Below are 21886 nucleotides of genomic sequence, written 5' to 3' on the forward strand. Positions count from 1 at the left end.
TTTTCATCTTGTGCAAAAGAGCAGACAGTTTTTAATTCAAGTTTCAGTGACTTTGCCCCCCTAGTTTGTCCTGGCATAGAAACATCCTCTAGTACTAGTTTCATATATTAATACAGCAGATATTATTATTTTGATCTAATTTATGGAAGGTTAGTTTAATCATTGGCATCTATAGAAAGAGTTACCAGTTTTAGAACTAAGAAATGAGCACACTCTCAGTAAAGAATATTGGGCAGCCTTATCTTCATTCTCTCTTATTTAGAATGAGCTCTGAGCTCTGGAGCCTTAGATACAGCTACAGAAATTATTAGTGTATGCATGGGCTGTGTACCGTCAGACTAGTAATCTTTTTAAAGCCATAGGCTCACACATGCAAGCACATCTGGTATGTTCATACAATGTCTGAAACATGGTCCTTTACACGGAGCCTGCTGTGAAGGTCAGTGGTTGAATATGAGAACCGTGTGCTAAAGTATGTATTTAAAATGCCAAATATCTCTTTACACACGCTAAAAGTGCTAAAGAAGTCATACGTGAGAGATGACTCCCTAGCATAAAGTAACGTGTTTGTAATTTTTCCATTGCCACAAGTGTATGTGACCTCCTTGGCATATATTCTAATCATGTGTGTGACAGGATGTTACTGTTGATCTGCTTGTCTTCAGAGGTTTGGTAAATAAGTGCTATAACATTGTTATCAGATAGCTACAGGTGGGACATTTGATGCTATTCCAAGACCTGTTTATGAATCTTCAAGGCTGTACTATATAATCTTGCCAAATGTCCACTGTTTACTTTTGAATGGGAAATGTTTTTTTCCTCCCTATTTGTTCAAATAAACTTAGCCTGACCCTTCTCTATGTTCATAAGCAGTATTTTCCTCTGAAGTTTTGGCTTAGTTTGCATCCCTGTGATGCAATTAAAAATGTCTTGGCTGATAACAGATCCCAAAAGAAAGAAATTAATAAATTTGCTTAAAAATTTAGACTGTGAAGCGTGTCTTAATATAATGAAACATGTCTTACCAGTCTTTAACTGATTTTGTGGTTCCCTTACCTGACTTTTCCTCAGGCTGCCCATGTACCTTCAAACATAACTTTGAAACAATGAGGACTAGAAACTTTTTTTTAATGAGACTTTTTAGGAAGCAAATTCTACTCCCAGTATCTCACTTTGTAAAAAGCAGAATACACACAGATATGTATATGAGGATATTTTGGAATACTAAATAGCTGGTTTGAGTGAAGAGGTTTAAACCTGTTCCTAGTTGTCATATGAACAATGAGCAGTGGAAGGAAAAATATACTAAGGAAATTTAACTAATGCTGTATTTGCCAGCATAGCAGCTTCCAAACATTTAATAGTGAGAACTTACCCGAAAAGCTTAATGGGTCAGAATTTGCTGATCACTCCCTCCACTTGTTCTTTATGTAGGTTTCTGAGACATCTGTTAGTGGCAATCCATAAGCATGTGGCTAAACTGCATTCTGTCCCAGTAGTCCAAGACCTTCAAGCAGCCAGTTGTTTCTGACTTGTGTATCAGTGGTATGGGAACTGCCTTTCTGTAGTGTCATCCAGCAGTAGTGTTACTAGAATGTTTAAGATCCTCCTACCACCTGGGCAGAAAGACTAGTACAGGAATGGTCCATTTTTACCCAATTGTGATTTTAGAGCGGTGAGAGCCCACACGACTGGTGACATCCTTAAGGTGACAGGCCTTTAAATTTTACAGCATCGTTGTTGGATGAACCCACAGGAAGTATCTTCCCATGACCATTCCGTTATGACTAAAAAGTACCTTACATAACTGACTAATGCAGTGATTCCAAATCAATGGATTTTTGTATTTAAATTGAGATAATTGCTGTTTTTATACTTTGAATTACTAGCGGTTAAGCTCAAGCCAATTGTAATCATAACTGGTTACAGAACCAATTTAGATTTCTGGCAGAAGCTAAGAATTTCTCTCTGCATGTTAGCTCTGAAGAATTGTTGGTGATGATACCTTGCTTTGTGCTATAAGGTTTGTTTTAATGATTTAGTATGAGTCTATACTGTCTTGTAGAGTGGAGATTCCAGGGTTTTTTAAATTGTTGCTTCAGCACCGTGTTACCTGTTTTATGTCACTACAAGGAAACAAATATGCTAGAAGTTCCATGTAGTGCTCCCTCATTTTTCAACTTGGAAATGGTGTCCTAATATAAGTGGGTCTATTCTAAACAAGAAGCAGGCATGGGAGAATAGAAGGCATTCTTGTGTTGCTTGATGGTTCTGTGACAACATATTTCTTTTGTACAGCAGCAAATGGACTCCTGCAAACTCTTTACCTTCACTACCTTTTTGGGGTAATCATGGGGGAATAGTTGAGAATGTCATTACTGTCAATATGATTGCATGCTTCCTGGATTCAGCGTCAATCACAGCACGTCCAGGAACAAAAATAATTGAGAGACGTTCAGAACACAGTTTAAAAATTTTCCCAGTTTTAAAACTTTTCAGTTTTTAAAAAAGCCACAGGCAGGAAAACCTTTAGAAGAAAAAAATTGAAAAAGCAGTGCAGCCTTGAACAATGACCAGAAAGCCCCCAACTTCAGATCCCCTCTCAGCTATTAAGCTCACTAGATGACTTTGGGCTAGTTGCACATTCTTTCTCAAATCTCTCTAATAAACCTATGCAGGGTGGTTGTGAGGTTAAAATTAGGAAGGGGAACCATGCATGCCTCCTTGGATGAAAGATAAGATTAAAACGTGTCAGGCAGGTAGATGGAACAGTGCTGCTTGTCATATAAATAAGGCTAGCAATCATCCTGTGCCCCAGTCTCCCTGTCCCTTTGTACAGGATTTGCTGGATGAAGTGACTGCTCAATGTCATTTATATGATTAACCTTTGAGACATCCAGATCTGAAACAAATAGATTGTAGAGGTGGAACTTCACAAATAGTGCTATTCCGCTCTGGTTAGACCTCAACTAGAGTACTGTGTTCAGTTTTGGGCACCACAATTTAAAAAAGATGTAGACAAGCTGGAACATGTCCAGAGGAGGGCAACAAAGATGGTGAGGGGTCTGGAGACCAAGTCCTATGAGGAAAGGTTGAAGGAGCTGGGTATGTTTAGCCTGAAGAGGAGAAGATTGAGAGGGGATATGATAACCATGTTCAAGTACTTGAGGGGCTGTCATATTGAGGATGGTGCCGAGTTGTTTTCTGTTGCCCAAGAAGGTCGGACCAGAACCAGCGGGTTGAAATTAAATCAAAAGAGTTTCTGTCTAGACATTAGGAAGAATTTTCTAACAGAGCGGTTCCTCAGTGGAACAGGCTTCCTCAGGAGGTGGTAAGCTCTCCTTCCCTGGAGGTTTTTAAGAAGAGATTAGATGGCCATCTGTCAGGATTGCTGATTCTGTGTCCTTAGGCAGATGATGAGAGGGAGGGCATCTTGGCCATCTTCTGGTCACTAGGTGTGGGGGGGAGGTAGTCGTGAATTTCCTGCATTGTGCAGGGGGTTGGACTTGATGACCCTGGTAGTCCGTTCCAACTCTATGATTCTATGAACAGAAGAGCAGAGCCAGAGTCACATACTGAAAAGATTGCTGAAACAGGACTGGGAAGACCTAAGTTCTCTATGTCCTTGGAGCAATCGCCATCCTTCAGCCTAAACATACATCACTAGGGGGTTGTGGGGACAAAAAGGCACCATTGCACACTAGATTGTGTCCTTCCACTCTGGTCATCAAAGTTTTTGAAGCCTTCATTCAGCCGAAGGCACCTTGCTCCGTCCTCAGTAGCTCTTCTGCTGGAGGAAACTGAATTTTCCTCAATAGAGTGGCAGGATATAGGCTTTTCTGCCTTTGCTGGAAGGGCTGGCTAAAAATGCAATAGCCATAAATATTAATAGGTGATGTCTGGATAAACTAGAGTATTCATATATAATTACACTTATATTTTTGTCAGTGGGGCTTCACTGCAAGCAGTGTGTGGGCGGGCGGCTGCACTTTTGTAACAGCTCCATCTTTGTTTTTATTCCAGTGTGCTGGTTCCGATCTGGATTCCCCAAAGGCCACTCATCAAAACAATATCTGACAGTCACTTCTTCCAGCCTCTACAGGTCTGTCTTCCTTATGCTGTGTCCAGGAAGGAGTAGGAGGTGCTGCACCTTCCTTTCTCCCTTAGCTCCATTTGTGGCTATCTTGGCAAAAGGACTGTTTGTTTGCTCTGGCAGCATGCTCTAGCAGGAGTTGGTGATCTTATGGTGGCTGCCGTTGGAGTGAAATACAAGCTTTATTTTTTTTTTTAAATGATAGACCTAACTGCTGGGGGCTGGTCTTCTGGTGATTCACAGGCACCTTCTGGTATTTCCCTTCCAGGCACAGTACAATGTCTTCATTCACATTTTAAGACTTACTGAACTCAACTAGACTAGTTCAGCTCCTTGTTTCATGTGTGGTTGAGAAAGAGAGAGAGAGAGGCGGGAGATAGAAGACTGAGGGAAGAGCAATAAAGAATGCATAGGGATGGGGAGAAGAGGCACCGATATAATTGTGTACCCATCCTGATTAGATAGTTCATGATGGGTAGCAATGTTAGTCTGTCTGTACCAGTAGCAGTAGAAAAGAGACAGAGGAACACATGAAGCTGCCTTATACTGAATCAGACCCTTGGTCGATCAAAACCAGTATTGTCTACTCAGACTGGCAGCGGCTCTCCAGGGTCTCAGGCTGAGGTCCTCACATCACCTACTTGCCTGGTTCCTTTAACTGGAGATGCTGGGAATTGAACCTGGGACCATCTGCATGCCAAGCAGATACTCTGCCACTGAGCCACAGCCCCCCCCCCATTATGTCTTCTTATGTCTGAACCAAGCCAATTGTGACTGGCCCTGCGAGGCCCGATCAGCTGACAGGGGAGCCTCTTGCAGCCTGGTCAAGACTTAAATGCGACCAGGCAGGGAGTGGCGTGCCGGTAGGAGGGTGAGAGCAGGATGGCCAGCTAAGGGCTTTAAAAATTGGCTTGGGGGAGACATGGAAGGAAGAGGAGGAATGGAAGGACGTGGCAGTGCGCGAGGGAGTGATGGCGCAGGGAATGGAGGATACAGGGAGAAGACTTGCCAGAGGAAAGTAGGAATGGCTGCCCAAGAGGGAGGGGCAGATGCTCCGGAGGCGTCCGCCATGGCTGCCAGGGAGGCTTCAGGGAACATTTTTGCCATAGTTGTTGCTTCAGATGTCTACATTTGCAAGGTCCTTTGATATTAAAGAAGCCATTTGGATGGGGGGGGGGGAAGTAACTTGAAATTTTAATTGGACATACTTGGTTTGAAGAACCTGACTTGCTTGGCAACCTACTTGTTATGTGCTACTTTTGCAAAATGGCCAGGACTGGTTTTAATAACCATCCAGGTGAGAGCGAGCAGCTGAGAATGGGCAGTTCATACTTTGCTTTTTAAAAAATAAGAAGCCTACACCACATTCTTACTACAGCCAATAATGATTTTTTTTGTGGTTTTAAATGACTTAATTTCCCTGCAGAAACATTTATTCCCTTTCAGTTGCTGCTTCCCTTATTAGATGTGGGGAAATTGCCATTCACGTACACATGCACTACTCTTCATTTTGTCTCTAAGTTCAAAGTGTTGTCTGAATGTAGTTTGCATTCGTGAAAGTTCATTGTCAGTCTCTTTTCCAGTAAAATTTGTGAAGTGTTGCACACAATAAATCTTTCATAAAATCAGCATATGCAAAACAGAAAGCAGTTCCACTCCTGCCCTTAAAATGTTCACAGAACACAACAGCACAGCAGGTTTTTCTTTCTGTTAGTATTGAACTTAAAATGTTCATGGTCATTCTGCCTTTTTTTATTGGGCTGTCACAGCCGACTTATGGCGACCCTCCAGAGTTTTTCAAGGTAAGAGACATTCAGAGGTAGTTTGCCATTGCCTGTCTCCGCGCATCACAACCCTGGTATCCCTTGGAGGTCTCAAATCCAAATACAAGCCAGGGTTAGGGCTGAAGAGTGTGCCTGGCTCAAGGTCACGTTTCTGTGGCCGAACAGGAATTTGAACCTGGGGTTCCCAGTCCGATGCCTTAACCATTACACTAGAGTTCAACCAAAACTTCTATTCCAGTTTTAGGCCTGCTTCCGTTTGAACATTTCTGCTGCACGCAAAAAAGTTTACCTGCTTTGTTATTACAACAAAACATTTCTTCAAAGTTCTCTGATATGTAAATTGCCGGCATTGTTTAATTTAATCTTTCCCACGCATGCATTCACACTTGTCTCATGCTAGTGATAGATTTGCACTTTACATAACAAACAGAGTATATGGAAATAGTTTCTTTAGTCTTGCCTTCTTCTGAGTGCAAATAAATAGCTTTTTACAGAAATTAAATTTGAATTTGCAAAATGTGGCAATATGACAGTTATAAAGTGCTAAAGTTGCTGACAGCATAAAAATTGTCTCACAGGCGAAACAACTGTTTGTCTCCAAATAATTATGATTATACTTTGACTTTTTTGGGTTGCAAGTTAAATCCACCTCAGCGCCAAGCAGCCTGTCACAGAGGGTAACAAAATGACAAGGTAGAATCTTTGAATTTTGCTTTTAATGTCTAGAAAGACTTCTGTTTCCTGACTTATTTAGCGGCAAAATGTATTTGCAAGCTGATAATAACAATCTTGCAATGCCTTTTGTTTAAAGATATCTTTTATTCTATTTCCTGTTTCACACATAACTTTAAACAAATGAGTACAAACAGAAATGTTGAGGCTGGGACCCAGAAAGCCTTACATTTAGTTCTATATATGTGAAGGGAATGTTCAACGTGTTTCTTCAGTGGCAGCCCTCCTACCCTGTACTCCATATAACAACTTTCATACAGTTAAAGGCAGGGGTTCCTAACATGGTGTTCACTGACACCTTTCCTGGCACCCACCAAGGGTTTATAGAAAGTGGATGGGTCCAGGGGGAGTTTTTGCTTATCAGGGCTTCTGATTGGGCACTGGCGATCTGACTGGGAGTGCTGATTCAAAGGCGTCCTGTTAAACAGGGCTTCTCGCTCAGAGGGAGAAGGGCATCTTCATTATGGGTGTTTCCTTTTCCTCTTATCTCGGGAGGCAGGAACCAAATATTTAAATTTTTCTGACCTCTGAGGGTAAACGCCCCCTTGTGATCAGTTCTATTTCCTGCCTTGAACGGGAGAGCAGCCTTCTAGCAGCTCTCTGCTACAGAAATAATAGAGAAACCTTAACCTTACTTATTAGACCTAAAAATATTCTTATTTTAACAAACCTAAACTTAACCTAACTAATCTACTACTCAATTCTATTTACTGTCTTAATTTTCTGCCTATTCTCCTCAGAAGGGTCTTTTCCCGCCAAAAAAAAAAAAAAAAAAAAAAAAAAATTGGCGGATCGGCATCAGGACAGCTATATAGCGCCTGCCAATTTAGACCCTAGCCTGCTAGTGGCCTTACCACTACAATTAGATGAACCCTCGGACAGTCACTCTGGTGACCTGAGGACCAAAACTCAAAAGGGAAAGGCAAAAGCGGCAAGAACGGCGCAGGCAAGTACAAACGGCTTGGCTCGACCGCTAACAAGCGCGCCAAATGCCTGCTGCAAAACGCACGCTGCTCTACCGCGCCTGAAAGACGCGACTGCCAGATCGCAACAGAAAGCGGCCGGGAGAAAACAGCGGCGGTAGCCGCTCCTCCCACACAGCATGAACGGGGGAAATGAAGGAGGCTGGCGGCTCGCCTTTTTGCCTCGCCCGCCGTGCTCCGTCCTTAGGCGGCTCGCCTATTGTTATTCAAGGACGGGAAGCAGCGGGAAGCAGCCAGGAGAACACAGCGGCTATAGCCACTTCTCCCACACTGCACAAACGGGGAAAATGAAGGAGGCTGGCGGCTCGCCTTTTTGCCTCGCAATGCTCCGTCCTCAGGCGGCTCGCCTATTATTATTCAAGGACGGGAAGCATCAACGGAGACATCGACTGCCGGTAAGGTGACTTCGCCCCCCCCCCCATAGATGCAGCCTGTTTTACTCCTGTAAGAGCAGAGCTCTCCGCCCTGATTAAAAACGCCTTCTCAGATGGCTTAAGGGCAGTACAACTTCCTTATCCTGCCCCATCCATACAGGGATCGTAGGGATCACACCCTCCAGCACCACAAACAGTAATCTGATTGCTAAAAGGGCAGAATATCAGCCAAAGGCTGTGGCTCAGTGGCAGAGCGTCGGATTGGCATGCAGAGGGCCAATTCTGGTAGTAGGTGATGTGGAAGACCTCTGCCTGAGATCCTGGTGAGCCAATCACCAGTCCAAGTACTACCAAGAGAGTACGTGCTGGCCAGCCTAAGCAGCGCTGAAAGCTAATTCATGGTCACAAAATTGCCAATTGGTACCCAGACTGTCTATAGTATTTAACGCAGAAGATTTCCTTCTGCATTGGCATAAAAACCTAGCTACTCTTGATCTCTCAGAGGACTCAGAGTGGGAGAAAAGACTCCAGATAGGTTTGTGCCAGCGCTTGATTATTTCTAACTCTGTTGAAAGCAGAGCGGGAGAAACCAATGGCACCCATACAATGCTCCACAGCCTCTAGGAACCCTTTATATTTGGTTTATCGGTGCTTCTAAAATTCTAAAAGTGCCTTCAGTAGAATCACCTGTCACTGCCTTCACTCCCTCAACCTTGTTACATGGCCTTGCCATGATTAGGGACCCTACAGATAGGAAGGCAGAGTTAGCAGGCATAAATGCTCAGAGGCCTTGGCACTCACTATCAAGCGCTTCTATCACATCTGCCCTAGTATACAGAGCGGCAATAATTTGGACTAGGAAGTTATATCAACTTTTTCCACAGGAAGAAAGAAACGCCTTTACAGGAGTACCCATGTTTTTTGAGAGTGGTATTCTTTCTAACTGATTCGAACTTCGATGCCATGCCATATGCAGCTAGGACACTAGCCGCAGCATCAGATGCCAGAAGGGCATCCATGTTTTTTTTTTTTTGAGAGTGGTATCCTTCCAGCTGATTCTACCTTAGATACCATGTCATCCATGTTTTCGAGAGTGGTATTCTTTCTAGCTGATTCCTCCTTAGATAACATGTCATATGCAGCTAGAACGCTAGCCACAGCCTCAGCTGCCAGAAAGGCTCTCTGGGTACGCCCCTGGCAAGCGGAGTATATAGATCAAAATTGGTTATTATGGGCTTCCTGTATCAGGGAAAGACCTTGCTTGGAGACAATTTGGTCCCCATATCAGTGGAGACCAAAGACAAGTTTCTACGCAAGGAATCCAAGGGATCACTCCCTCTATGTCCTTTCGTGCATACCACATACTTCAAAGATACAGACCTGATCAACCTAGAAACCACCGGAACCAGAATCGCAGCTCCTTTAGTAAAGGAGGACGATTCAATAAATCTCCAAAATCCTCCACCTTCCAGGGCAATAAAGGGGATAAACCCTACCGCCCAACCAAACAGTGACGCCAGCCACCAGTCAGTGGAAGGCAGGCTCAGCCTATTACACCGTCAGTGGTCACCTCCCAACCAGGCCTCTGGGTCACAAACATTATCTCACAAGGCTATCAGATAGAGTTTTTCTTACACTCCTTCACATCGACTAGTAATATCTCCAACATCCCCCCCCCCCAAAAAAAAAAAAATCCATAGAATTTCAGAGGCCTCTTAGACATCAAGGCGATGGAGCCAGTCTCACCATTAGAGCATACATTGGGAGTCTATTCAGTATTCTTTACTGTTCCCAACAAAGGCGGCGGATGGAAAGCCATCCTAGACCTCAAGTTTCTGAACAGATTATCCCATTAAAGCGCTTCAGGATGGAGACACTAAAGTCAGTCACACAGGTCCTCAGGGAAAAGCATTTTCTTACATTCTAATACACCCGGCACATTGTTGTTTCCTTCGGTTCCCGTACAAGGGACACCTCTTCCAATTCAGGGCCTTACGATTCGGGTTATCATCGCCCCTCCTCGAGTATTCACCAAAGTTCTGGACACACCAGTCACATCTCTGCGCGAGGAGGGCGTGAGAATGCACCCTTCTCAGACAACATTCTGATTTGCGCAAGCTCAAACTAGCAGAGCATAGATCATTCAGAGAGAGTTCTGAAGAGGTTAACAGAACACGGGTCATAATCAACTTCAGAAAGACCCACTTAATTCCATCCCAACGATTGAGAGAGATGGGGGATGGACATAGACACACTGACAAACTCCTTATACCTTCCAGTGGACAAAAATCCACAACATTTCATCTCTAGCAAAGAAAGCGATTAATTCCCGGTCGCCTTCTCTAATGTCCCTGACCAAACTGAAGGGTCACATGTCTGCATGCATTCCCGCGGTTCAAGGGGCACGCTTACGAGCAAGACCTCTTCAATGGTTCTTGAGGCCGTACCAAAGAGACATACCAAGGAAGAAGTGACAGAAATCTCATCCTGACCGATGAAGTCAGATCAAGACTAGTATGATGGTTTCAGTCTCAGAATTTGACGAAAGGAAGTTGGTATCTCCGTCCAACACCAATTCAAATCTTCACGGACGCGTGTCTATCAGGTTGGGAAGCCACACTCAAGGGACAATGGCTCAAGCAACATGGATTATCAAGAACAGAATCTTCACATCAGTGCCCTAGAAATCAGGACGATCCTCAGAAGCGACTACATTTTTCCTTGGGCCGAGTCCAACCTCTCATCAAAATCAGCAGAACATATTCAGGGCACAGTCAACATACAAGCAGACTGGCTCAGCAGACAGGACATCAGCGAGGCAGAATGGTCTCTACATCCAGAGGTCTTTCAACTTATTACTCAGAGATTCGGCACGCCACAGATTCATCTGTTTGCATCCAGCATCATCCACCAGCTGCCAAGGTACTATTCCATGTACCGTCAACAGGGGGCGGAACAAATGGACCTCTTAATGTCACCAGGGCCACACGACCTACTGTACGGGTTCCCCCCCTCCCTCCAAGGGTATTGAGAAAGGTACGACTTCAAAAAGCATCAGTCAGATTCATAGCTCCATATTGGCTGCGACGACCGTGGTTCCCATCTATAATTCAGATGTCCATACAGAACCATTGGAGACTTCCCGACAGACAAGATCTCCCTCTACAAGACCCAATATGCCATCCCAATCCAGGGTGGTACAAACTGACCGCATGGGCACTGAAAGGAGATGACTTATAGCCCTAGGTTATAGCCCGGTGGCCGTCACTACCATATTGACAACAAGGAAGCCATCAGGAGGGACAGAGCTTAGGGCTAGCTACCTGCACTCTACAAAGGCAACTGGCATCTATAGCTACCATAGTACCCAAGGTATCTGGATACCGCTTAACCAAACACCATCACATAAAAGCCTTTTTAAGGGGCGTCAGTTATTTAGCTCCTCCTGTTAGACACAGGTTCACAACTAGAGCCTGCACACAGCTTTGACAGCACTCACACAACTACCATTCGAACCAATCACTGAGATAGGACAAAATGTAGCTGCAAGTTTCACAGGGAGCAGGACATAGTGCTTACATCTTCTGCACTAACCCCAAGAATCCTAAGGAGAAGGCCTGGCACTAGCTAGATCTAAGAAGGGCATTATCTTACATTTATTACATTTATCTTACTAAAATTATTAGGAACTCTGACTCCTTATTCGTTCATATCTCACCACCTGACAAGGGCAAGCATATGTCCAAGGCATCCATTAGTAGGACCATCACCTTATACATAACACAGGCTTATAGAATAAGTAACCTACCTGCTCCTGCGGGCGTTACTGCCCACTTGGGAAGAAGTGCGGCTACTTCAGCAGCCTTCGACTGCCGTGCTTTATGGAAGAGATATGTAAGGCTGCAACTTGGTCCTCGGTGTCCACATTTGTGAGACACTACAAATTAGATCTATACTTGTCAGCAGATGCCGCCTTAGGCAGACGAGTACTGCAAAGTATACTTCAGGACGTCTAACCCTCCCAAGGGCGGGGGACAGCTCTTGTATGTCCCATAATGAAGATGCCCTTCTCCCTCTGAGCGAGAAAGAGCCTTGGCTACTTACCGTGAAGGCTTCTTCTGCTCAGAGGGACGAAGGGCATCTTGCCCGCCCAGACGTCAGTAAAATATAAATAAAACAAATAAAATAAAATTACAGGTAATCATGGTTACATCTAACTTCCAGTTGACATTCAATTCAAGTTAAACGCTGTTTGTTGGTTCATGACTTATAGTTATCCTAAAGGTTCATCGTTAATGTTTATTAGGAACTTATTTCTTGTATAGAATTATAACTAACATGTTTCTTCAGTCTATCTTAAATATATAAGGCTCGGAAAGTCTTTAACTGATCACAAGGGGGCGTTTACCCTCAGAGGTCAGAAAAATTTAAATATTTGGTTCCTGCCTCCCGAGATAAGAGGAAAAGGAAACACCCATAATGAAGATGCCCTTCGTCCCTCTGAGCAGAAGAAGCCTTCACGGTAAGTAGCCAAGGCTCTTTCTGCCTAAAATGCTGAAGTTACCGCATTACCTCACTCCCTGCCATTTTGTGGTTGGCTCTGCCCCCCGCAGCAGCCATTTAGTATGTGTGTCCGTCACCCTGTATCAGAATTCCAATTATGTCTGCAGCTGCAAAAAGGCTGAGAACCCTGGGTTAAAAGTACTCCCCAAAGCATTTCTTTAAATGGCTTGGGGAGGGGGGGTGTTGAAGGGGGCGAAAGTCGAACGTTCCACTGGGTAGGCCAAAGTTTAGGAGCATACCTAAAGTCTATGTATACAATCCCAGGTTTTGTTTTGTAATTATATGAGCCCTTGGCCAGGGAACTGGAATTGGTCGCAGCTGCCTCCGTATATACATGCTGTGGCAAGTGTGTTTGTCATTCTGTAATATGTAAAGTAGCCCCGATTTATCTGTTTGTGTACCTTGCTTCTAAGCGCTCTTCCCTAAGAAAGAATTTACTTCCTGTGTTAACTCTTTGTTTAACAAAAACAGCTGTGTTGCTGGAGTTCTACCCTTTTGGACTGACACACATGCAAATTCAGGTAAAATATATGATGCATTCACTCTGGCTTATTTTCTGTAACAGCACTGACGTTGCTGAGCAAACTGAGCCAATGTTTTTTGTGTCTTATTGCATCAACTGAGACGTCTGTTATAGCTTATCACCTTAGAACTTCCCTTTAAAAAAAAAAAACTTGTATAGATGGCATGGAAGAAAAGGTGCAACACATAGAACAGCTGTTCACTGTATCTTACGTTTGTATGTTATGTTCTCTCATGCAGCTTATAATATATTTCCGTGCAGTTTCTACTATCAAACAAGTTGCTATTTCTGAAATGGTCAGCCCAATGCCATTGTCATTAATTGTTCCAAACAGAGCCTTTCCAGGCAGCCTGTTTTTCACAGCAGGGAATATATAGCAGTTACTAGTTTAGCTAAGCTCTTCAAGATAGGGTTGCAGTGGTTCTGTAATTTCCCTTCCCTCTACGCTGCTGAATAAAATTTCCCCAAACGTGACCCTGGTCTGATGGTAAGCGCTGCACTGAACATTATCATAGGCACCTGTTAAGTCGTTCTGTAACATCATTCATGACCTGTCACTTGTAACATGACTCTTCTTAACTGCCTTGTTAACATTTTAAGAAATACTTAAAATATGGGGCATTTCTCCCTCTTCATTACTGCCTAAATGGAGTTCTCAACTAGCATTTAAAAATGGTAGCGTGGTGAATACCCACATGACTCATAACAGCACCCATTTTGCCCTCTTCTTTGATTTGTGCTTTCTCTCCTTTCTAGCTTTGCAGTGCACAGAATTTGAAGGAGGGGAGAAGAAGAAAAACAGTGGGTGGGAAATCTTTCTATTCTTGATAGGGCAGCATGGCTGTTCTCTCCCTCACATTTTTTACATGCAGGTTGAAAATTGAGCTGCTGGTGCTGGAGTGAGATGAATTGCCTGGAAAGAGCTTCATGTACAGCAGGGGAAGCACCAACAGCATATTGCTCGACAAGGATTTTTCTTCCGATACTTGGCTGCTAGTCTGAACTTCTCGCTTGTTGTCTGAACATAGTCTTGAGTGTTAACTACTTCCATTTCAATGCAGTTGATCATGTCTCCCTGTTCTTCTACTAAAAGTGAGATTTGGATGAATAGGTCCTTCAAATCTTTCACCTGGTTCTCAAGACTGATCAGTTCTTTGTGTCTTTGTTCAATCTCGGATAACTGAGTTTTAGTTATCTTAACTTCGGTAAGCAGGTTTTCATTGAAAACATCCCATTTTCCTTGGCAAACCATATCATTAGCTTCTTCCTCGGAAACCTCTTTTCCAGCCACCTCAAGCTGACGTACGATAAAGGTCTTGCATTTTTCTTGCTTGGCTGTTATAGCATCATTGTACAGAAACATGATATTTTGGAAACGGCGGAATAAAACAGCTCTTTGAGAGCTAACAACCCTTACAACAGCAGATGATGAACCGTGTACTTTTTCTGTCTTTTTCACTGTTTTTGACAAGTCATCCAAGCACTTGCTAATGTGCTCTGCTTGAATTTTTATCTCTTTTGTAACACTGCATTCCTTTTTAAGAATGCTGAATCTTCTCATGGAAGCTACTAGGCTCTTTTGCTGCTGACTAAACTTTTGAACATCGTCTGCCAAAGTGTTGATATCATTGTGAAGTCTCTGGATTTCATTTAGGTACCTTTCTGTGACAGGCTCCCTTTCAAAAATAACAGCTGCTTGTTCAAACTCTGCTTGTTCCTCTGACACAACTCTGGGAACATGTTCGTTTTCTTCCAATAGCTGTAGTTCCTTTGCTCGCAGTTTAAGCTCTTGAAGGCGGTCTTTCATCTTTTGCAGAGTTCACCAAGGTTCTTCCGTCATATATCCAGAAAGCGATGTAACCCTAGGGATTAAAAAAACCACTTTAACAATCAATTATGTAATCACAGACATGTTACATGGAAGATGGAACACTTGAAGGTATGTAATGAAGAAGTCAGAAGAATGCAGCACTAACCTAAGTAAATGCACTGCACATGACAGCAAAAACTTCTTCCTGAGATTCGCAATCTAAAATCATTGGGCAGAGAAGAACACATACTGACCCACAATATTCTGGTTTCACGAACGTGGGGTGAACAGAAATAGTGATCTCATCAGAAATGTCTTGGTCTGATAGTACAGTGAGCATCCTATAGTCTTGCGTATTTCCCCTGCCTCTTCCTCTCTGAAATTCCCTCTTTTTGGAACTAATAATGGTGCAGTGTTAAAGCATTAGCTCTCATGTAGATATAACATGTCACTCCTATGAAATCAATGGGTTTAGACTGCAGTGATTCTACATAGGCTTACACTACAACCCAGGTTTGAAACTGGTGAAAGCTAACCATGTGTTTAAAGAAGGTGAGTAAATGCAGAAGCAGCCCATAGAACTTTGTATGCCTATGTACACACATAGCTTAAACACTTGAAAATTGTACAGTTGTGGACTCAGGATCTCCATTTAGAAGCCCTATATATCGTGCATGTTGTGAAACTTTTGCAGCATTTACCTCAATTCATTGGCAACTCTTTTTAGTTCTTCCTTGGAAGTGCTCTTATACTACGGCATGATTTCCCACAATTCTCCATAATTGAATTATTAACAATAATAATAATATAGAATAGGTGTATAATTCCAGTGTCCTTAGTTCATAAGCATTACTGGGCCATCATATTTCAGTGCCAATTGTTGGAAAATTTCATTTCACAATAACACAATGCTATGTGAATCAGTTTTTATTCTGATAATTTCTTGGCAATGCAAAATTGTTGACTCCATAACAGAAAATGTCAGATAACTGTTTAGTAATGTTGTGAAATCACTCGCCACCTGTAGAAGAAGAAAAAGAAGAGTTGGTTTTTATATGCCGACTTTCTCTACCACTTAAGGAAGAATCAAACCGGCTTACAATCACCTTTCCCTCCCCACAACAGACACCCTGTGAGGTAGGTGGGGCTGAGAGATCTCTAAGAGAGCTGTGACTAGCCCAAGGTCACCCAGCTGGCTCCATGTGTAGGAGTGGGGAAACAAATCCAGTTTACCAGATTAAGGAAGTAAAGTATTCTGAGAGAATTCAGGTTGGAGCACATGAAAAATTCACCATAGCAGGTGACATGAAAAATCTTTTGCGGCAGTCTAACACATTAATTGACATCGGGAATTTAGTATGTCTTACAGATCTGTAATTAAAGTACAAATCAGCAAGTCAGTGTCAAAAGGATTATCATGGATTGTAATAAATTCCAATATCAGGAAAATGGGCAATTTTAGAGTTGAAACCTTTTAAAGTTGCTATTATTTCATATAATGTATAATGACAGAAGAGAAATAAGATCAACTTTTTTTCTCCCTCCCCACCACTGCAATAATGCTCATAATTTCATTAACCTTTCACTTTTCCCCCAAAACTTTGAGGTTAATGCTCTTAAGGGTTATGAATAATTCCAGATGGGTGCCCGTGTTAGTTAGTTTCAACAAAAATACACAGTAGCAAATCTTAAAGGCTAAGGAGTTTTTATTCTAGCATAGTTTGTTTGTGAACAAGACAGAGGGCATGTGTCTATGAAAACTTGTGGTGGGGGGAACACTGTTTAAGGTTGCACGAGACTCTTGTTTGTTAAGGTTTGAGATTCTTGTTCCTGCAAATGCAGATTTCCCCCTAAACTGCCACTGCCCCTTTACACTGGCAAACAAGTATAAAGAATCCCTTGTCAACCGTGTTAAAGTCTACTTATGGTAAAATATACCGTTGGGTGCTGGATTGGGGCTAGTAAAAAAAAAATCACCTGGAAAAGCCCTTGTGTACATTTTTTTAAAAAGTAATTATTGATTTCTGACCTCAGTGATACTGGGTGGAGATCATTGAGGTAATACTCCGAGAGAAAGACAGAGTGATTCAGAAGTACAGAGGAGGAGTTTACAATACAGCATTGCTCATAGTGAAGCAAGAGTTAAACCTGTCAACCTACAGTGACGAACTTCAACAAAAAGCACCATGCTTGTTGTTCAGAAAAACATAAATTATATTGATCTGACGCTTCTGATGAACAAATTTTTGAATATGGGTTCTTTAACCTAATTCCAGGGGCTGATAAAATGTTTTTAACATCCTGATTTTAGAGGTGTACTAGATCCTTGAGAGTTCTATCTTATCTGTAAGGATCGCAACTTCAGATTTGAACATTCAGCATGGTGCCATTGAGGTAGTGCTATATTCTAGGTTTCAAGTGTATTTGTAAGCAGTGTAATTGCAACCTGTAATATATGTTGGATGATACTGTCAGTTTTCAGTTTGTAATCAAACAGATAAACAGCAAAATATTGTCGAAGGCTTTCACGGTCAGAGTTCATTGGTTCTTGTAGGTTATCCGGGCTGTGTAACCGTGGTCTTGGAATTTTCTTTCCTGACGTTTCGCCAGCAACTGTGGCAGGCATCTTCAGAGTAGTAACACTGAAGGACAGTGTCTCTCAGTGTCAAGGGTGTAGGAAGAGTAATATATAGTCAGAAAGGGTTGGGTTTGAGCTGAGTATTGTCCTGCAAAAGTATTGTCCTGTAAGTATCAAGATAATGTGCTAATGAGGGTATGGTATGTTAATATGGAACCATTGTATCCTGAAGTGATCTGTTAATGTGTGTAATCCAAAGCTAATCTGTATGGCTATTGTTGAATGTTGTCTTTGTCTGGAGGTTTTTCAGGGCAGGAAGCCAAGCCTTATTCATTCTTAAACTCTCCTCTTTTCTGTTAAAGTTAAAAGAGGAGAGTTTAAGAATGAATAAGGCTTGGCTTCCTGCCCTGAAAAACCTCCAGACAAAGACAACATTCAACAATAGCCATACAGATTAGCTTTGGATTACACACATTAACAGATCACTTCAGGATACAATGGTTCCATATTAACATACCATACCCTCATTAGCACATTATCTTGATACTTACAGGACAATACTTTTGCAGGACAATACTCAGCTCAAACCCAACCCTTTCTGACTATATATTACTCTTCCTACACCCTTGACACTGAGAGACACTGTCCTTCAGTGTTACTACTCTGAAGATGCCTGCCACAGTTGCTGGCGAAACGTCAGGAAAGAAAATTCCAAGACCACGGTTACACAGCCCGGATAACCTACAAGAACCAAAGATAAACAGCAAGTTTATAAATTGCTTCAAACCTGTTAAATATGTTGCTGTTCCTCAGATTTGAGCTGCTAGTGCAAAGTAGGTTTCACGTACAAGTTTCAGGCAACAAGCACAACATCTCCCCCACCCCACCCCCGGTAAATAATTTCTTGAACTGTTTCCAGGCTTAACACATTTCAGCTTTCTCTCTGGAACAGCCATTGTCATTTGGGGGAGACTTTGGATTGTCTTTTTTAAAAAAAATATTGTTTAATAGCTCTATGTAGACAGTAAATATTTCTAAGTAGACATAGACTGATCTCATGATGAATCTGGTTCAAATCTGAGATTAAATAGGCTTACATTTTTAAACGGAATGCTGTTACAGTCCATTTATTAACAGGCCCTGCTTTAGATCGGTGCAAGACAAACTTTTCCAGAGTAAAATAACATAATATACAGAGCATGGAGAAGAGCCTTCAGCAGTGAATACTAATAGTATGGTTTAGTGGGGGCAGGGGTAAGGCAGTCAATCTGAGTGTAAGAATGACAATACTAGTATATGAATGTGTCCCTACTTCTAAGTTTCTGAGACCTAGTGTATTACTGCCCTGACCTGGATGGCCCAGGCTAGCCTGATCTCCTCAGGTCTCAGAAGCTAAGCAGGGTCAGCCCTGGTTAGTATTTGGATGGGAGACCACCAAAGAATACAAGGGTTGCTGTGCAGAGGAAGGCACTGGCAAACCACCTCTGTTTGTCTCTTGCCATGAAAACCCCAAAAGGGGTCACCATAAGTCGGCTGCGACTTGACTGCATTCCCCATGGGTCAGGAATGACCCGGTGCTTGCACAGGGGACCTTTACCTTTACCTACATAGCCACAGAGGAGGCTGTGTGTGGTCTAGAGTAGTAGCTGAGTTCAAAAATCCATAGTTGATACTTGTGAACTGAATACGTATCATGAACATACGCCAGATTCTTCGATGATCAGCACATCTATCGCAAGCATGGGCATTCCTTGAGAGATTAATGTGGAAAGAGCTTGGAAAAATTAGGCTGTTTGAAAACTTTATAGCACGAGCATCGAGCACAGTGAGAAATACATTGATTATAGTTTCTTCTCATTGTCCTGAATGAAACAAATACTAAGGCATTATAAAACTAATGTTAAAATAGATTTTATACAAAATATTTTATTTCTAAGTGCTGGTGAAAATCAGACAAATGTTATGTTAGCTTACACTGTAGCTACCTTACAGGCTGTTGTTTAATTTTTATAAAAGTTATTGCTGTTATGTTGCAGGGCTCAGCCAACGCCAGGCACCAAGTGGCCTTGAAATATCACCTAGAAATTTCATTGCGGCACCTAGTATTTTCATCAGTGGTTTTGTTGTAGTGTATCTGGGTATTTCTCAGTGGAAGTACAAAGCTTGTTTATCATTCCAGATCAGAATGTTTTGTTATATGATGAAAAGGTGCATATGTATGGTGTTCTTGTCACTGTTGATATGTTAACGTTGTATCATTCATTGGTGGTAGGGTGAATTCATTTCTTAACGGTTGCTTTCTGTACTTCTCCAATGTTCAATCAGATACAGTTTTTTAAAGTAGTCATGAAATTAGATGAAGTTATTGGGGATAAGTTAGGTTGGGGTTAGAGGTTATTTAATTTTTTTAATGACCACCAGGGTTACCCCCATATTTATTTATATACTACAATGATTTGTCACAATATAAATAAAATGAGAAACTGAAGAGATTAGGAATTTGTGATTGCAGTAATTAGAAAATATAAAACCCTGAACTCTAAAAAATTTGTCTGATGCCTACATTTTGGGGCTGGCTCCAGATTTGTCAAGGCCTGCCCTATTTGTATCATTTTTATTTTTGGTTTAAATGGCCCAAATCTGAAAAGCAGACATGTCCTCGATTAGACTTATGTTTAAAAGTAATTTGAATCTTTTTGGATTTAAGTAGGCATGACCTTTGAACAGGTTTCCATATACAGCAGTAATGTTTTTTCGTAAATGTGAGGTTGTCATGTCATTTAACTGTACACATACACTCCCTTTCTCGTGATGGCTGCAATGACGTTCTGAAGCTCTCTAGCCATAATAAAATTCCCCGATGCACTGTATACCATACTTCTGTTTTTGAGGGTTTTTTTCCGTTTCAACATTATTTTAAACTCTAATGAGCATAGAAAATTCTCAGACAAATTTAAAAATGAATACAAGAACAAAAATAAAACAAGAATCCTTTGTTCATACAGTGTTTAACTTGGCACTCTTAACTTTACAAGCCAAGTAAATCGCTCTTCCTAAATATAGCTTCATGTATTTTTTTGATTTAAGCCTGCCTTGGTTGGTATTAAGATGAGAATGTTGTGCAAAGAAAAGTTCCATTGACTTGGAAAATTAAAAGCGAGCTCTTGTCGTTAAGCTACACCTGGCACACTTCCAAAAGAAAAAAACTTTGGTGCATGAAACGTGTTTAGCACATTAGTATTCCTGTTCCAAGGTGGCAAACCTCAGAACTGTATCTATCGGAAACACTTTCAGATTTTATGTAGGGCAAACACCCACTGTGCTAAAGATATTTTGACACTTGAGGCTTTTAAATTATACAGTGTGCTATTTCGTATTCTTTGAGGAACAATAAAAGCAAACTACTTACCTTTAAAATCCCGAGCTGATGGAAGCCTCTTGTACTTCTGTCTTAGGATCTGGTGCTTTAAAGTCATTTCCCATATCCAAGTGAGCACAAATAATAGGGCAGGAGTATGACTTCCATTAAAGAGTTTCTGCTTGCTTAATCCTCCTAGACTTCAATCACCTGGAAAGTGCATCTTGGAAGGCTGTAGAGTGTGAGAGTCAGGCTGGTTGCAACTTAACAGCAGTAGAAGAGCAAATTGGTTACTTTATGCTTGGGGAATCTGGTTCTGCCTGTTGGAAACCCAGCCTTGTTTTGAGGCGGGCCATTCTATTCTAATTAGCGAACACCAGGAAGTATTTCTGCCTGGTTCACTGGTTGACTTGAAGTGCAAATACATGTTATTGTTTTGCAGGACTCTGTTCTTAAAAAAAGAAAAGAAAAAAAAGAAAACTTGCCTGAACATTGAATACTTGAAATACAAAGATGGGATGTAATATCTAAAGAAGGAATCATAGATAATAAGGAAGAAAGAGATGTTTGCAAATGATCACACAAGCAAAGCACTTCTGTGCATACAGAGGGAAGTAGCTAACAACTTTAATTTCCAGTAGTGGTCCCTTGTGCTTACCGGGGTGTTCTGGAGGGACATTGCCATGGCAGTGCTACTGGAAGAGGGAAGCAGAAAAGCAAATGCAGAATACCCATGTGTGACTCTTTGGATCTGAGATATTCAGTGTACAAGAAGTTGAACTATCTTTAAAATAATGTTTCATAGGTAGGTAAAATGTATTGTGTAAGGCCAAAGGCTGTTACAAAATACAAAAAAAACAACTGCCCAGGAAATAATAAATATAACAATAAAAGAACACACAGCACAGTTGAAAACAGTTTTAAAACTGTCAGGATCAGGGCATAACATAGATTGCATCAAGGCGAGAATTTAGCACAAATCTTGGTTGCCAATGCATAAAGTGATATCATATAGGTGACATAGTGATCCTAGTCAGATAAAAGATGAACTATTGTCGAAGGCTTTCATGGTCAGAGTTCATCGGTTC

At 41.8% G+C, this 21886-nt stretch overlaps 2 protein-coding genes across 4 annotated transcripts in view; one reads left to right on the plus strand and one right to left on the minus strand.

The window, feature by feature from the left end:
* Nucleotides 1-21886, plus strand: part of ARL13B (ADP ribosylation factor like GTPase 13B) — a 55834-nt gene that overhangs the window by 13061 nt on the left and 20887 nt on the right. The gene's annotated exons all lie outside the window — the stretch shown is intronic.
* STX19 (syntaxin 19) lies at nt 13886-14888 on the minus strand. The gene has a single exon (XM_056858608.1). The coding sequence runs from the start codon at nt 14857-14859 to the stop codon at nt 13978-13980; it is 882 nt and encodes a 293-aa protein (XP_056714586.1). The 5' UTR covers nt 14860-14888; the 3' UTR covers nt 13886-13977.

The sequence above is a fragment of the Euleptes europaea genome, chromosome 12 (assembly GCF_029931775.1).
Source record: "Euleptes europaea isolate rEulEur1 chromosome 12, rEulEur1.hap1, whole genome shotgun sequence".
Taxonomy (NCBI): domain Eukaryota; kingdom Metazoa; phylum Chordata; class Lepidosauria; order Squamata; family Sphaerodactylidae; genus Euleptes; species Euleptes europaea.

What these genes read in the sequence shown, in the direction of transcription:
- STX19 (XM_056858608.1), bottom strand. Translation starts at nt 14,859, where the DNA reads ATGAAAGACCGCCTTCAAGAGCTTAAACTGCGAGCAAAGGAACTACAG.